Raw genomic sequence first — 16,978 nt, 5'->3', positions numbered from 1 at the left:
AAGCTGCTTCCCTGTCCAAACACTGCCCTTCTGGTTCTCCCATGATTGATCTCTCCAAGGAGTGTATCTACCTGATATAAATATTCACCCCATATGCTGGTCTATAGTTTTGCTGGAAGCCACAGGAGTGAGTTCAATTCCAGACCTGGAGAGTGGCTAGGGGGTCATAGTCTCAGGGGTCTCACCAGGCTTGATCAGACTAGCAAATCTGGTCTTTTTTTTTAAATTTTGAGTTTTGTTCCACAGTGTTCTCCCATTCTCTCCAGGATCTCCTACACCAACCCCCCCTCCGAGTGGTTGACAGCAGTAGTTGGGCACCATCTAGTTCTTCTGGTTTCATGTTACATAGGCTGAAGATCACATGGTCCACCAGTCCCTTGGACTAACTGTTTCCATGTATCTTTGGTTTTCTTCTTTACTCTGGAGGAGGAAAGACCCATCATTGCATCTAGATGGCTGCTTGCAAGTTTTAAGATCCCACTTGCTTCTCATCAAAGTAGGATGGATGTGGAACAATGTTTTCACGTAGTATGTTATGCCAATTGAGCTTGATGTCCTCTGCAACCATGGTCCCAAAAGTCTGTAAATCTTTACAGAAGCAAATTGCCTCATCTTTCACCCCTGGAGTGGCTGGTGGGTTTGAACTGCCAACCTTTTGGTTAGCAGCCAAATGCTTTAACCACTGAGGCACCACAGCTCCTTTCTAGGAAAGAAAAGGGAGCCTCTAATTGCTCTGTAAACAACTGCCTCCTTTGCCATGAGACCAGAAGAAATGGATGGTGCCTTGCTATCATTATGGAAGGTTTTGCTCAAAGCTTCTATAGAAGAATCCTGATTAAAAAGGGGAAAATGCAGAAGTTCAAATTCTCATGGACTCCAGACTTTCTGGAGCTATAGAGGCTAGATGAACTCTAAAATTATAGGCCTGAGATAATCTTTAACCCTTAAACCAAAAAGTATCCCCTGAAGTCTTCTTTAAACCAAACAGTAGTTTAGCTTAACTAGTAAAGAATGTCTCCCTTGAGCACTGTGCTCTTTTAGAGAACCATCCATATGGAATCAAAATGGATAGGAACCCTAGATAGGAACCTTAGGTAGGAACCTTCCGGAGCAGTGAGGTTATGTTAATGGGGAAAGACCAATTTGAAAAAGGAGAATGAGAATGGTCACCCAACTTGGAGTATGTAATCAATGTCACTAAATTGGGCATGTAGAGATTGTTGAATTGGTATATGTTCTACTATGCAGATTCTCATCTAAGACACTTGCCTGCTAACCAGATGGCTGGCGGTTCAAACCCACCAGCCACTCCTCGGAAGGAAGGTTGGGCAATCCTACTTCCGTAGTGATACTGCCTCGGAAACCCAAGGAGGGGTTGCTATGAGTTGGGGCCGACTCGATGGCACATAACAACAAAATAACAAATGCAGATTCTCAATAGAACAACAACAGTAAAATTATTTAAAAAAGAAAAAGGAAGTCTTTTTGTGCCTGAGAAAAGCCCCAAGAGAAAGGCAGATGGTGCTCCCCTAAGGGGATGAGGGAGACAAGCATGAGGGCCTGGGTAAGGAAGGGTAGGCATTCTCCTGAGCAGGGATCAGCAAACTACAGCCTGTGGGCCAAGTCCAGTCTACCATCTATTTTTGTATGGTCTGCAAGCTAAGAATGGTTTTTATGTATTTAAATGGTTAGAAAAAAATCAATAGAAGCATAATACACAATGGCACGTGAAAATTAAATGAGATTCAAATTTCAGTGTCCATAAATAAAAAGTTTTATTAGTATACAGGAAGGTCCACTCATTGACATACTACCTACAACTGCTATGAAACCATCTGTTCTGCAAAGCCTAAAATACCATCAGGCCATTTACAAGAAAAGGTTGCTGACCCCTACTTCTGAGGATATAATGAGGTGGCAATAGAGAGGTCTTAAATTGGTACCTTCTAGGCCCAATTGACCTAGCCAAAACAATCATTTTGGTGAAGATATGTTTTTGCTTTAAAAAAAAAAAAAATTATATATATATATACATATATATTTTAAACATACCAACTAATTTGTTTCTATATGTACCACTCAGTAACACTGATTACACTCTTCAAGTTGTGCAACCATTCTCACTCTCCCTCTCTGAGCTGTACCTCCCTCATTAACATAAATTCACTGCACCTGCAGGTTCCTAGCTTATCTATTGAGTTGCTGTGGTCCCTTTGATCCCATAAAGATAGTTGTTAAAAGAGCTAGTACCTGTCCTAAAGGAATTTGAACCACTGTTTTAAAATTGGGCAATCTGACACACACATAAAAACCCAGATTTCTGACTTCCTTTGAAAGCTGGCAGAGCAGAGCAGTCCTGGGCCCACCTCCTCACGTGCCCACTGGTGGTACTGAGTCTCCTTTGGCCAGCTCTCTGCAGGGCCTCCACTCCCCACTGCTACTGATTCTGCTACTATTGCTGCCAGTGATCATACCTGCCTTGTTTTTCTTAGTGCAGAGAAATAATCATCTATCCCTTTGTCTCTCAAAAGTGAGAGACTGTGTGATTTTCTTCCAGCCACCCCAGCCTATTTCATATGAGGTTGTTGCTTGCCCAGCCTGGGAGGCATTTGAGTTTGTGATTCCCAGCGCAGAGGGGAGAGCTCTGTAATCTCAAAGCACCAATGTGGGGTACATTACACAGGCTGTGCTGCCCAGTGGGGATAGTGTGTCCAGGTGGAGGAGAAGCAAAGGAGAGAAAGGGAGTAAATGGAGGCACTGTGATCAGAGAAGAGCTATAGAGGAAGGGCCGCTGGCATATAGGATGCTCTGAATTCTGGCCCCAACCTGCCTCTTTAGATTCCTGGCCTCTGTGCAAACCATTCTCCTCTACCTAAAATAACTCTTAGCTTTCCTCTGCCTGGCCTAATCTCAACAGCCCTGCTCAAGTCCCACTTCTCCCAAGGGGCCTCCCAGATCTCATCCCATTCTCTAGATCCTGGGCTCTTGCTGAAAGATCCTCCCAATGGCAACTGATCACATGTGGCCTTGTGGTATCTCTTATACTGTTGTCTTGTATCACAACTCATCACCAGCGTGCAAGTGTCTTATCTCTAAGTCTAGCCAGGGACTTCTCCAGCTCTGGGATCAGGTCTTCCACTTCACTGCATAGCCCAACACAATGCCCCACACCTCAAAAGGACTCAGCAAACACTTACTGGAAAATGGATTAGCTGGAAAGGAGGAGCAATGAACCTTAACTCCAATTCCCAAAGCACAGTCCCCTGCACAGCAGGCACTAAAGAATGCATGTGAAATGGGGGTCTGGATCCACAGCCCCCAGAACCACCAATGTTTGCTGAATGACCAACTGAGCAAGGAAAGAGAAAGTGAGAATACAAGGGCAGAGGCAGTGACTGAACACACCAGGAGCGATCGGGGAACAGGCTTGCTGGAAGAAGGTAGAGGAGGAAACTATGAGTGACCCAGGAGACAGGCAGGGCAAAGGAGAAGCCCACCCTAGCACGGAGGGCAGGGGCAATGTGGGTAGGCAGCCCCACCCTGAGCAAGCTCACATACCACTTTGGGCTTGAATGGTGGCTCCACCTCCCGCTTCTCTAGCAGAGTCCAGTTGATGGTCTTGAAGAAGGGGTGGATTTTGATGTTTCCTGTCACTCCCAGCCTCCTGGATGGGTCCCGTTCAAACAGCTGCAAGCCAGCAGAAGCCCTGGTTAGCACTCAAGAACCATGGGAAACCGACACTCCAAACAAACCCCCAGTAGGACCATGAGTGCCAAGATGGGTCCCAGCCCAGGCCAGTGGCATAGCTGGGGGAGCTCTGGGAGTGAGGGAGCCCTGTCTGGCCTGCTACACTCCCAAGTCCCTCAGAGACAATGGGCCCTGGGCTGGTGGGACTTGTGAATAAAAGCAATACCCATTTACTGAGTGTTCACTATCTGCCTGGCATAGAGCTGAGAACATCTTCGTTAATTTTTCTTCCAAATTCCTCTTATCCCCAACTTGCAGATGAGGAGACAAAGACTCAGGAGCGGTCAAGTGGTCTTCCCAAGGTCATCAGCTAGTCATGGGCAAAGACAGGATTTGGTCTCAGGTCTGTCTGCCTCCTGGCCCTGAGCTTCTAATCACCATGCAAAGCTGATTCACTGTATATGGTACTGAAACAGGAGCTCCTGGGGGCATGGTGAGGGGCATGTTAGGACTGGGGCATCAGTAAGTCTGCCATTCCAGAGAGAGGAAGCCACCGGATGACAGCCAGTTTCTGTCATCTCCTGCTCCACTTCACCCCAGTCTGGGGCCCCTACCTTCTCCAGAATGTCCTTGGATTCCTTGGTGATCCAGCGGGGATAATGTGGTGTGTCCACACGGATGGACTCAAAGAGTTCGTCCTCATCGTCACCATGGAAGGGAGACTGACCAATGAGCATCTCATAGAGAAGAACTCCAAAGGACCACCAGTCCACAGAGAAGGAGTACTTTAAGCCCTGTAGGATCTGGGTGGGAGCAGCAGGTCAGCCACAGCTGAGAAGAGCCCTGAGTACGAGCCCAGCCAGGCCCGTTCATCCTCTGGGCCTTGGCTTGGACATCACTGCCCTTGAGAAGCCCTCCCTGACCCCCCTGGTGGACTGAGGGCCAGAAGGGTGCCTAGCTCACCTCAGGGGCAATATAGTCTGGGGTGCCGCAGAAGGTGCTGGCCCGACCCTCCCCAAATACATTCTCCTTGCACATCCCAAAGTCAGCAATCTTGATGTGGCCATCCCGATCCAGCATCACATTATCCAGTTTGAGGTCCCTGAGGGGAGGGGACAGGACAAACAGTCACCAGGAGCCCATTCCCCTCTCCTCCTCAACCCCAGCACTCATGTCCCAACTCTTAGTGCTGTTAAGTCCAGGACTCTCCCCTAAACCCAAACCAAACCTGTTGCTATTGAGTCAGTTTCAATTCATAGCAACCCATAGGACATAGGAGAACTGCCCATAGTTTCCAAGGCTGTAAATCTTTACTGAAGCTGACTGCCTCATCTTTCTCCCACAGAGCAGCTGGTGGGTTCAAACCACTGACTTTTTGGTTAGCAATCGAATGCCTTAACCACTGCACCACCAGAGCTCCTTAGTCTCCCCAAGGGTGCAAGAAAATGAGGAAGAGAAGCAGCAGCAGAAGGGGAAGGAGAAGCTAAGAACGTGTGCCGCCTACTGTGTGCTAATGCTGTATATACGCTGTTATTAGCTGAAGCTAATCTCTGAATAAGGCTCAGAGAGATGGTGTCACCTGCCCAGGATCTCCCAGCTGGCCAGTGGTGGAGGTGGCCCTCAGGCTCAAGTCTGTCTGACTCCACAAGGTAAGGTAAGAACGGTGTCTTTTTTTTTTTGGCTTTAACAAACACAAATATATTTTCTCACAGTTTAGGAAGTTCAGGAAAAAACTCACTGTTGTTGAGTCGATTCAACTCATAGCAACCCCTCCTTGGGTTTCCCAGGTGGTATCTCTACAGAAGGAGATTGCTCAATTTTCCTTCTGAGGAGTGGCTGGTGGCTTTGAACAGCCTGCCTTCTGCTTAGCTGTCACATGCCTTTGGCACAACGTCACCAGAGCTCCCTTAGGAGGCTGAAGTCCCAATGTAGGATGCCAGCTCTAGGGGAATGCTCTCTCTGTTGGTTCTAGAGAAGATCCTTATCTCTTTGAGCTTCTGCTGCTCCTGGGTGATCTTTGTGTGGCTTGCTGTCTCTCTCCCCCATCTCTGCTTCTCACCTCTTTTCTAACATTCTATTGTGCTTTACGTGGAAGTTAACAGAGCAAATTAGTTTTCCCAATAGTTCATACACAAATTGTTCCATGCCATTGAATACAATCCCTTCGACGTGTAAGCATGCTCCCCTTTTCCTCCCTGGGTTCCCAGTTTCCATTTGGTTTCCCTGCCCCTCCGTTTTTGCATCTTTGGTTTTGGGCAAGCATTGCGCTATTGGTCTCGTATTGTTGGTTGTTCTGAGGAGCACATTCTTTGTGTTGTTTGATCATCCTGTCTATTATTTGGCTGGAAGGTGGCCTCTGGGAGCATCTTCAGTTTCAAGTTAGAAGGTTTTCTCAGGGCAATAGTCTCAGGGGTTCCTCTGGTCTCTTTCCAACCAGTAAGTCTGGTCTTTTTTTTTTTTTTGGTTTTGAATTTTGTTCCTTTTTTTATTTTTTTCCCCCTTCTAACCAGGGACCTTCTATTGCAGTCTTGGTCAAAGTAGGTGGTAGTGGTAGCCAAGCACCATCCAGTTCTTCTGGTCTCAGATTAGAGACGGCCACAGGGGCCATTAGTCACTAATGTTCTCTTTCGAGTTTTCGTTTTCCTTCATTTTCCTACACTCCAACTGAGAAGGGACCAATAGCTGCTTCTTAGATGGCCATTCGCAAGCTTTTAAGACCCCAGATGCTACTCACCAGCCTAGGATGTAGAACATCTTAATGAACTGTGTTTGCCAATTGACCTATATGTCTCTCTATATGTCTGTCAAGACCATGGTCCTTAGCCTTCAGATCCAGTGGTTCAGCCCCGATGTCTAAGTATTTTCTATAACTATAAACCAATTATAGGAGCTCTGGTAGTGTAGTGCCAAAATTCTTGACTGTTAACCAGAAGGCTGGTGGTTCAAATCCAGCAGCCACTCCTCAGGGCAATCTACTTCCATAGCGATGCTGCCTCAGAAACCCAAGGAGGGGTCGCTATTAGTTGGGTCCAACTCAACGGCAAATAATAACAACAACAACATACCCTGATATGCTCTATTATATATATGAGTATACCTGCAGCATTTGCAAATATGTATGTAGAAATATCCACCATCATATCTATATACATATGCGGGTATACTCCTGTACGACCTCCCTCACCTATTTAGCATACATATTTACCTATGTATCTACCGACAGATTATAGTTAGCTATAACTGCTGTTGCAGAACTGCCCCATAGTTTCTAAGGCTGGAATCTCTACAGAAGCAGACTGTCACATCTTTCTCCTGCAGAGTGGTTGGTGGGTTCAGAATCACCAACCTTTTGGTTAACAGCTGGGCACTTAACCACTGCACCACCAGGGATCCTCACATTTATCATAATTGCTCTTTATCCCCGTGTACCTCTCGGTGTCTTCCTCTGCACCAGTCACACTGTGCTAACTTCCCCCCATCATATATCGCCTTTCCCTTCACAAGAATTAACTCTTATCTCCCATCGAGTTACTGCTTCTCGTTCCTCTCCCCTCCCTAGTAACCATCAAAGAATGTTTCTTTCTATATGTAAAACTATTCTTGACTTTTTATAATATTGGTCCCATACAAAATTTGTCCTTTTGTGTTTGCCTTATTTCACTCAGCATAGTGTCCTCCAGATTTATGCACACTGTGAGATGTTTCACAGACTCATCATTATTCTCTATTGTGTAGTATTCCCTTGTATGTACATACCACAGTGTATTTATCCATTCATCCATTGATGGCACTTACGTTGTTTCCATCTTTTTGCTATTGTGACTAATGCTGTGATGAACATAGGTGTGCATATATCTATTTGCGTCATTGTTCTTATTTCTCTAGGATGTATACCTAAGAGTGGGATTGCTGGATCATATGATAGTTCTATTTCTAGCTTTTTAAGGAAGCATCATAGTGGATGTACCATTTTGCTGTTGCAGAACCAACAGAGTTCCAGCCTCCCCCCCTTGCCTTGCCAACATTTGTTGTTCTGTTCTTTTTGATCAATGAGATACCCACTCATCCCAACACTGTCTATTTTTAGGTAATTATCTCTTTGAGTAGATAACATACACTCATGATAACAAGTTTAAGTACTAGAAAAGGCCACAGATTGCTAAGTTCCTCCTCCTCTGTCCTCCTCTTGACCCACCCAGGCCCTCCTCAGAATAATTCTATACATATATAAGCGTATCACAGTGTGCATCTCACTCCCATTTTTTTTTTTTTTCTCACTCCCATTTTTTTAAACCTCTAAGATTCAACACACACTGTCCTACCAATTGGTTTTTCACTTGACAACACATCATGGCATCATCTCACATCAGCACACAGAGCTCTGCCTCAGCCTTTTTGATGGGTGCACAGTATTCCATAGCAGGATGGGACTTTACTCTACAGGGCGATAATTTACAGAATGATTTGCTATTGGTGGATATTTAGATTGCTCAGATGGAGACTGAGAGCAATACTGCCTGGCCTAAGAAGAAATGGATGGTGCCTCGCTACCCTTACTGAACATTTTGATCAAAGATTCTATAGAAGAATCCTAATCAAAAGGGGGAAAATATAGAACAGAACTTCAAATTCTCATGGACTCTAGACTTCCAGGAGCCATGAAGGTTGAGTGAACTACTGATACTACTGCCCGGAGATAATATCTAAACCTTAAACCAAAAATATTCTCTGAAGTCTTCTTAAAACCAAACAACAGTTTAGCTTAACTAGTAAAGAATGTTTGCCTTGAGCACTGTGCCTTTTAAGAACTATCTCTATGGGATCAAATTGATAACAGCAACTCCAAAGATTAGATAGAAACCTTTGGGGCAGAGAATTTATGTTAATGGGGAAGGAATTACTCAGAAAAGGAGGGTGAGAATGGTTGCACAACTTGAAGAATGTAATCAATATCACTAAATGATACATGTAGAAGAAAAGAAACAAACACTAAAGGGGGAAAAAAAAAAGACTGCCTGGTCCAGAGGGCAGATGCTGTAGCAGTTAGTGCAGCTTCCTCATCGATAAAGCTGTGCATTTCAGAGTACAGGCACAGAGTTCCTGGGCCCTGGAGCTGGAAGGGCCACAAAGCATTCTAACACTGGCCTGGGAGGCTTTTGTAAATACCCAACTACAGACTGACTCCAAGCTGAGGTGGGGCCCAGCTCAGAGCATTTAGAGTATATGATGGATTGGAGCCCCCTCCCCTCCCAACACCTCCCTGACTCCGCACCTGTAAATGATTCCTTTGCTGTGTAGAAACTGCAGCCCACAGAGAATCTCAGATGCATAAAACCTGGTCAAGAGAGAGAAAGTGCTCTGGGATTTCTGCAGCCAACCCCTCCTTCTGCCTGTGCCCGCACCCCCAACCCCCAGAGGCAGGAAATGCTGCAAATAGCTCCACAGACAACCTGGGCTTGACCAGGTACATCTTGTATCAGGCAAGTGGTGGCTGGAAGCCAAGGCAAAAAACAAAATTATAAAGGAAAAACTCCCTAAGAGATAATTCTCTCCTTTATCATAGGAGTGTATATACTCATACAGATCACACACACACACACAAATTTGTCCTGTGCTGTCCAAGTCCAATCACTGTCTGTAAGTCTGCTCTGGCTATGGCCCAAGGAGGAGGCAGGACCTAGTGTGCCTCCTGCATGGTGGGCCTGAGGTATTCCTAAATCCCACCCCCAATTCTAGCTCAGGCTGGCTTCTCCAGGGGGAGGGAAGAAGGAAGAGGGCAGATTGGCAGTGGCTCTGAGACAGATGTCCCTTCCCACACAGGGCCCTCACGTACGTGGCACGGTAAAGTTCGAAGCGGCCTTTGTCCTGGATGTGGTACATCAAGTCCCCTCCATTGAGGAACTCCATCACGAAAAACAGGTGGTCCTGGAGTTGGGGAGCATGGTGAGAATGAGGATGGACAGGAAGTTCTCTCAATGAGAGCTACTAGAGGCAGGCCCTGACATGAAGTGGGAGAGACAGGCCCTGGGCCAAAGGGGACAACTCTGCCCTAGGGGTGGGTGTGAGGGGGAAGACTTAGTCCTGTCTTAAGTAACCTGAAAGGGAAGATAAGACCCTAGTCTAAGGAGTCTAGAGGGAACACAGCCTTGCCTTGGCAAGACTGAGGGGAGCCATGGTCCTGTCTCTAGGGGTCTGAAGGTGGTCTGTTTCCATGGGCAATGACAACTGAATGCAGAGGCACCTTGGTCTGAAAGGTACAGAAGAGGTGGGTGAGAAAAGGGTTCTCCCAGGCAAGTGCCAGCACCCTCTTCTCCACCATGGTGCATTCCACATCATCATCAATCAGAACCACGTCCTTCTTGAGGGCCTTGATAGCGAAGTACTCCCCTTTGCCCTTCAGCTCTGCAAGCAGCACCTGGTGGGAGGGCAGGGATGCTAAACAGGGGAAGGCCAAAGTGAAGGCTGAACCACAAAGGCCAGGGTGTCATGGTCCAGCCTCTGCCCACTTAGCCAGGATGGGGTTGGAAGCAGGTGCTCCTGGGCTCCTCACCTTCCCGAAGCTGCCTTTTCCCAGGACTTTGTGGAAGGTGAAGTTCTCGATGGTACACCTGGTGCTGCCCTCCCAGATCTTTCCGTAGGTCCCATTGTTGTCTGCCCAAGAGATGGTGGCTCAGACTCAGGCCCTTGCCTGGACAACCCTCCTCCCATTGGGTCCAGGAGAGGGTTGGGGCAAGGGGCCTCCCTCTCCAGGAGTGCTGCTTTCTCCCAGGTCAGTCGACAGGAGGAAGGAGGCTGGGCCCCATCCTGTGCTGTGGTAGGGAGCAAGGGCTTTGATGCAAGAAATGGGGCATCACCTGGGGCATCATCCCCAGAGATTCCTGGCTTCTTCTCAAAACTCTGGTAGATTCCAACATGCTCTGAAGACCCCGAGTCTGACCTGCGGGAGGATCTCTGGGGAGGGGCAAGAGATTGGGGGGATCAGACAGTCACACCATCGTCAAACCCCCAGCCCAAAGGGAGGACTCCCAACCTTAACTCCACACTCAATACCGATGGGAGACAGCAGAGTTGGGGTCTAGACCCTTAGGTAGTACAGACACACACACACACACTTCCAACAGCACAGGGATGCCTCAGTGGTCTGGAAGGCACTGATTATAGACCAAAGTTTTGTATATTGAATCCTACCTTCCCAACAACTTCCTTGATAGATTTTTCATTTTTGTGTTACTTTCATTTCTGATCAATTCTAGAATTGTACTTAAAAATTCTAAGTGGCATCTAATTGACTTGTGGCATCCATCAAGCCCTACTCACACCCAAACACACACACATACTGTTCTGTAATTCAAAGTATTCCAGCAGCCAACCCTGAGGTTCCACCAGGTCCAACCTCAAGTAAAGAAATGACTGGAGAATTAACTCCTCAGGAGAACAATCCCATCTCCCTCTGTTGCCTAATTCTTAAACTGGGATCTTCTAGCAGTGGGGTCCTTAGTATAAGTCCATGTTTTACCTAGAGAGGCTGCCCTCTCCCACCCTACTGCCCTGGGCCCAGGGTCCCCACAGAGCCTGCCTACCTGGCTGACTTGGTTTAATGCCTCGGCCAAAAGCTTCTGGTTGATACCGCAGAGGTTGGCCACCTTCTTCTGGCACTTATGGTGTACATTCATGCCACAGTCTGGGGTAAAGAAGAGGCAGGGCCATCAGAACAACAATCAGGCTCCAAAAGGACTGGGCAAGGGCAGGGAGGGACGGAGGAGGGGGTAGACAAAATGAGGACTTCAGTAGGGTCTACTGGGTTTCCCGTCTTTAGGAAAAAATATATCTGAAGCCATCACATGCACACATGCACCTTTACTACTTAATTTAAAAAAGAAAAAACAGAAGATGTGGACTCTAATCCTAAACCCTCCAAAGAATGTCTGGGCCAATTCAGATGAGTCATTTCTCCGCAAGGGGTCTCCCATAAGATGGGAGCCAGGTGAAGCATGGGGACTCAGGGAGGCAGGTGTGATAACATTTGCTGAGCACTTGCTACTGTATGGCAGGCTGTGGGTAAGCACTTTCTGTATACCCTTCCCTGCTCTTCAAAGGGATGCTCTGGGTTCTACTCACACCCATATTTTACATTTGAGGAGACTAAGGTTCAGAGGGGCGAAGCCACCTGTCCAGTGGTCACATTGTAGGTAAATGGCATAGCCAGATAGGCCAGTAGGGAGGACCACAGAGGCCTCACCCATGGGATATCCTCAAATGAGGTGTGAACAGCATTCCATAGGGTAAAGGCAGCATTAATTAGCTTAGTGTTAGAGTTAGTTAGTTGTTAGGAGTTTAAGAGTTTGAGGTATGCAGGCCCTAGCTGGGTGCACCCCTTTCTGCCAAGCCCCAGGCAGTACATACCTGCACATTTTAATCCCTGTTTCACTAGCCCCCAAAGCAAGCTGCCACAATGGTCACAGAAGGTTGGGCTCATGTAGTTGTACACTTTGAACCGGTGTGGCATATCGATGTTGAAGCGTTCTTTCTGGAACTGAAGGGGGATGTCACAGGTCAGGGTCACAGTCCAGCTCTAGCTCCTTCTTTAGCTCCTACCTTTCTCCTCCCATCTCATGGATGGTAGGATTCCCAAGAAGGCTCCATTGGGGACTGGAAATCCCGAGAGCCAAGGCAGGAGGCAAGAAATGGCAAAGAAAAATGGGAAGAGAAGAAGGACTCTGCAGGGAAGGGATGGGGAAAGGCGAAATCCCTCCCACCTAGCCAAGCCCTCCAGATCCCCAGGACTCAGCCTTACCATGGTGTCCCGGCTGTTGGCTGCGGTGCCAGTGCACCGGCCGATGATCTTGTCGATGCATTTCTTGTGGATAGCAGCGTTGCATTCTTGAGGAGGCGCAGGCCAGGAGGGGGTTGGGAAGGCAAGGGCGGGGGCAAAGTCTATGAGCTGGTGCCTTCTGGCCCAGTCCAGCCCGTAACACAAAGCCACCGTTCTCCTTGACCACCCACACCCTCACCCTCACAAAGGCCTTGGGCCAGAGCAGTGTTTCTTGTCTCCCGCCAGCCCAGGCAGGAGGGGCCTAAAGAGGATGGGGCTAAGAAGATGTGCTGATTGGAAGGGTCTCAAAGCCTAGGGAGGGCTCAAGGCCTCTTGATGGGTGGGGAGATGGACAAAAGTGAGGGACATACGGCATTGCAGTGAGGAGAGCTGGAGGCAGGAAAGCTATCCTGCCTTTCCCTACACCCAGGACAGCAAATAGCTCCTAAGTGCTCTCTTCCCCTGTGTGCACACATAGGCACACTCCAACAGAGACTCTTGTACGCACATACACAGTATGTGTAATAACGACAATAGCCTACTTGTAATGCATGTTTACCACATGCCAGCCACTAAAAATACAGGCTGCATGTATTTTATCTTATCTGATCTTCACAACAACTCTCGTAACCCTCAGAGGCACAGAGTAAGGCCATACAGTTAGAAAGTGCTAGAGCTGGGATTCAAACCCTGGCAGCCTGGCTCCAGAGTTTGAGCTCACAACCAGTACCCCACACTATGTCGTTTATGCATCATCATGAGGAAAGGTGTCCTCACATGTGTGTATCCAGAGACAAACACATCCAAGTGAGAACACATGTGCAGCCATTTGTGAGCTAGTAAATGCCTAATCAGCTCTCTGGGGGAAAAGAGCCCTAATTTGTAGTACCAGCCAATTTCCATGGTGTAAACACTCCCATCATGGCTGATTTCAGGCTAACCAATGTGACATCACTGAACAGAGTTGAGAAGATATAGAAAATTGGCTCTTGTGAAGAGGAGCAAGCCAGCTTTTGTTCAATGTAGCTATCATACACACACACACACACACACACACACAACCATGGAAAATCTCACATTCACATGCTCAAGTACAAAGAGTCCCCTGTCCAGACATATAGTCCCAAGACAAACACAGGTATTCCTGTGAATACACAGGCACTGGCAGGCATGTGTCCACACAGGTGTGCATACAAACCGGGCTGCAGAGACACTTACGCCTACATTTGTAGCCTTGCTTGTTGAGACCCCTGAAAGGCAAATCCCTAAGTCAGAGTGAGGGTGAGCCCCAGGTGTCAGGGCCTTCCCTATCCCTGGACTGCCCCGCAGCAGGTACAGCTAGTCCTCACCAGACAAATTCCTTGCACACAGAACAGAAGGTGGGCTGCCCAAAGAAGGTAGCAATGAATTCGTGGTTCTTGATGTAGTGGATCTTGGCCTGTTTGATGGCTCCACGGCGGTTCATTGTAGGAAACTTGGCTTCGTCTTCACTCCGCATAGACTGTTTGCAATCTGGAGGCCATGGAGTGGTGAAGTAAGCCCCAGGCCCTGGGAGGGCACCATCCCTGCAGTCCTCCCAGGGTAGCCCTAGACAGACTGCTATGGGATCTGCTTTCCTAATGCCAGCCCTGGCTCTAGCCTCTGAACTTGGTAGGGTAGACCCTAAGTCTCCAGCCCAGGTGGGAAGGCTCTTACCCACGTCTTCCAAGAAATACTGCACTGACATCAACACCTTGGCCTGGGGCTGAAGGTCTAGCTGTAGAGGGGAGGGGAGGAAGGGGAAAGAAGGTCAGTGAGGGCAGGCCTGGGCCAGGCTAGACTCAGAATTCGCCCCCATGCTTGGTCCCTCGAGGCCAAGCCAGGCTTGGCAGCCTAGCCGGACATCTGGCTGCCCAGTGTGGGCAGAGCCCCGCCCTTGAGCCCCACCCCCAACCCCTCACCCAGAGGTATTATTACATTTAGAGAAGTGAAAGGATCCAGCCCACACCCTGCCCAGCCACATGGCCCTCAGGAACAGAATAGGAAGGGAAACTCCCCACCCCCAGCCCCTGCTGTCCCCTCAACAAGGACCTTGGAATGTAGGCACCCTGTCCCCTCATGTATACATGCAGAGAGAGACACAGACACACAAGCATACTAACACATCCCATGCTGGGTCTCAGGCTTTATTTTTCAAAGCTCGCCTTTTCCATGAAGCCCTCCTTGACTGGCTCCCTCTGCTCTGCATTTCCAGTCTCCTCACACAGAATGGATACCTCTGAAGGCAGGACCCAAACCTCAATTCCCTCACTTCCCCTAGGAGTCTGGGCTGGTGGTTGACACTCTCCCTTGGTAGAGTAGAAAGAGAGTACAGCAGGGAGCCCCCAGGTGTCCCTGGCTGCCTGGTCAAGAATGAATGTTGCATTCAGCTCTCCTGCCCTGGCCCCTTCACCCCTCACTGGAGGCTGACCAGAGCTACTGATGGTCATAGGGCCTTTGCCTATTGAGATATCATGATTACAGGAGTCTGCATGTCACCCAATGGGGAGGGATGCTCTGCAAGCAACGGCATCCTGGAGTTACCCAGAACACATGCCACACATGGCCATGTCAACACTTCATCTGAACATCTGACCCAAAGTAGGGACTTATAGTAGCTCCTTTTTACAGATGCAGAGACAGAAGGTCAGAGAGGCCAAGGATCTTGTAAGCCACAGAGCCATGATTTGAGCCCAGGCTCCGTCTGCTGCAGAGTTGCACTCATGGCCAGCACAGGATTTGACTCTGCAGCTGTGCTCACTCAGCATACCAGCACACACACATGCATGCACACATGCATGCGCACACACTATGCACACACATGCACATGACTGTGGCATGCACACTCCTCACCCAGAACTCGGCCTTCCCGTTGTTCTTCTTGCAGCGCTCGGCCAGCACTGACACACCCACGGTCACCTCAGATACCGGGTCTTCGGCTGCCCGCATCAGCACAATCTGGATGACACGGCCCTCATAGATGTGGGCATCAAAGGTCGACTTCCACTCAGGATACATGGTCGGCTTCTTCTGTACCAGCGTCTTCCCACGCTCTGCAACAGGGCCAATCAGGCACAGTCGTGGTGGGGGCCCCTTGGTCCTTGCCCGAACCTGCCACAGCCTTCAGCCGTGAGGGCCCCTGTGTCTTTGGGACCACTGTGTTGACCTCACCAGCTTCACCTGGCCCACAACACGCCCTATACACTGGGCTGCCTGCAGCTCCCCCAGGGCACCTTGCCAGGTCCCACCTCCAGGCCTTCGCTTGTGCATGCTCTCTTCCTGTGACCCACTTCCTACAGCACCACTTGGATGTCACCTTCCCTTTGCAGTCACTTAGTGAACACATTCTGAAGGCTCCCACATATCAGCCATGGTATGTAGTAAGGGACATGGCAGATAGCCTGAGTCAGCCTGGGGTTCAAGGAAGGATTCTCAGAGGAAAGGACAACTGAGCTGAGATCTGAGGGGCATGCATGGTTTCACTCTTGCACAAGCAAGAGGGAACACATAAGATGTTTGCCTCCTCCAGGAAGCACCCCCTGACTGACCCCAGCCTAGAGAGAGGTGCCTCCTTTGGACTTCCCCATCACAGGACTCCCTGACTGGTGACATATCCACCTCTCCAAACTGAGTATGAGCCCCATGAGGGCAGGGCCAGGTGAGTCCTGGAGCATGGCAGCATCCTCCACACCCACCACAGATGGAAATGCAGAAATTGTTGGGTAAAACAATCAATGGAAGAGGAACAAGACACTCCAGTCCCCAGAGAGGCCTAAATTTAACCTGTATTTGAGGCCTTAAAGGGCTGTAGTGGTCTTTGCTTTTGTATCCGCAGCCAAATTGGACAAGAAGACAAGGAGGAGGAGCAGAAGGAACCCCCAGAGGTCTGGGGAACAAGGCAAGCTTCCTCCGGATCCTAGCCCCACTGGCATCCCCCATCTCTCCAGGGTCCAGACTCCAGCCTACCTGTGCTGAGTGCCTCCTTCATCTTCACAGCACAGAAGGGCTGGCTTGTCTCGTCCATAATCTGTAGGGAGCCCAGCTCATAGGAGTTGAAAGCTATGCGCAAGAATGGTGCCATGGTGGGGTCTGTGGCGGGGCTGTGGAAACAATGGGGTAAGGCTAGGCAGCCAGAGCAGGTCCAGCAGGGACAGGTATGGGAAGCAGGCAGGTACCCACTACCCCAAAGCTCTCACACCATTAAGTTTGGTAAACATAGCACTTAAATGCACTAGTCCTAGTTGCTAATGTTAAAAATTGAGACACGTTATGTAAATCTGGATATGGGCATCCCTGGTAAAACTGGAAGATGTAAGGACATGAGGCTCACTGGGCAATGGCTGGCTGGCACTGCAACGGTTCCCCCTTCTTTAGGTACCCCCACCAGTCTACCTCAGCTCAGGGGAACCCTCTTGACTCCTCTCCAAAATCTGCCTGGGTCCTAGAAGAATTTAAGTTTGT

At 48.8% G+C, this 16,978-nt stretch overlaps 1 protein-coding gene across 1 annotated transcript in view; it reads right to left on the bottom strand.

Annotated features, from left to right (window-relative positions):
- Positions 1-16,598, bottom strand: part of PRKCD (protein kinase C delta) — a 17,232-nt gene extending 634 nt beyond the window's left edge. Inside the window, exons 1-16 of the mRNA XM_007957931.2 lie at positions 16,484-16,598; positions 15,371-15,570; positions 14,195-14,255; positions 13,849-14,011; positions 13,718-13,749; positions 12,482-12,567; positions 12,091-12,220; positions 11,268-11,368; positions 10,542-10,638; positions 10,238-10,338; positions 9,929-10,102; positions 9,521-9,612; positions 8,960-9,022; positions 4,651-4,789; positions 4,302-4,490; positions 3,559-3,687 (exon numbers count right to left, since the gene is read on the bottom strand). Coding sequence (XP_007956122.1) covers positions 3,559-3,687; positions 4,302-4,490; positions 4,651-4,789; positions 8,960-9,022; positions 9,521-9,612; positions 9,929-10,102; positions 10,238-10,338; positions 10,542-10,638; positions 11,268-11,368; positions 12,091-12,220; positions 12,482-12,567; positions 13,718-13,749; positions 13,849-14,011; positions 14,195-14,255; positions 15,371-15,570; positions 16,484-16,598 — 1,872 coding nt within the window. The remainder of the gene's footprint in view (positions 1-3,558; positions 3,688-4,301; positions 4,491-4,650; positions 4,790-8,959; positions 9,023-9,520; positions 9,613-9,928; positions 10,103-10,237; positions 10,339-10,541; positions 10,639-11,267; positions 11,369-12,090; positions 12,221-12,481; positions 12,568-13,717; positions 13,750-13,848; positions 14,012-14,194; positions 14,256-15,370; positions 15,571-16,483) is intronic.
- Positions 16,599-16,978: the final 380 nt, after the last annotated feature.

Source organism: Orycteropus afer, unplaced genomic scaffold, assembly GCF_000298275.1.
Source record: "Orycteropus afer afer isolate SDZICR_OR568_19922 unplaced genomic scaffold, OryAfe1.0 scaffold00824, whole genome shotgun sequence".
Classification (NCBI taxonomy): domain Eukaryota; kingdom Metazoa; phylum Chordata; class Mammalia; order Tubulidentata; family Orycteropodidae; genus Orycteropus; species Orycteropus afer.
The sequence above is the reverse complement of the archived record's forward strand: the minus strand, read 5'-3'. Positions and strand labels throughout refer to the sequence as shown.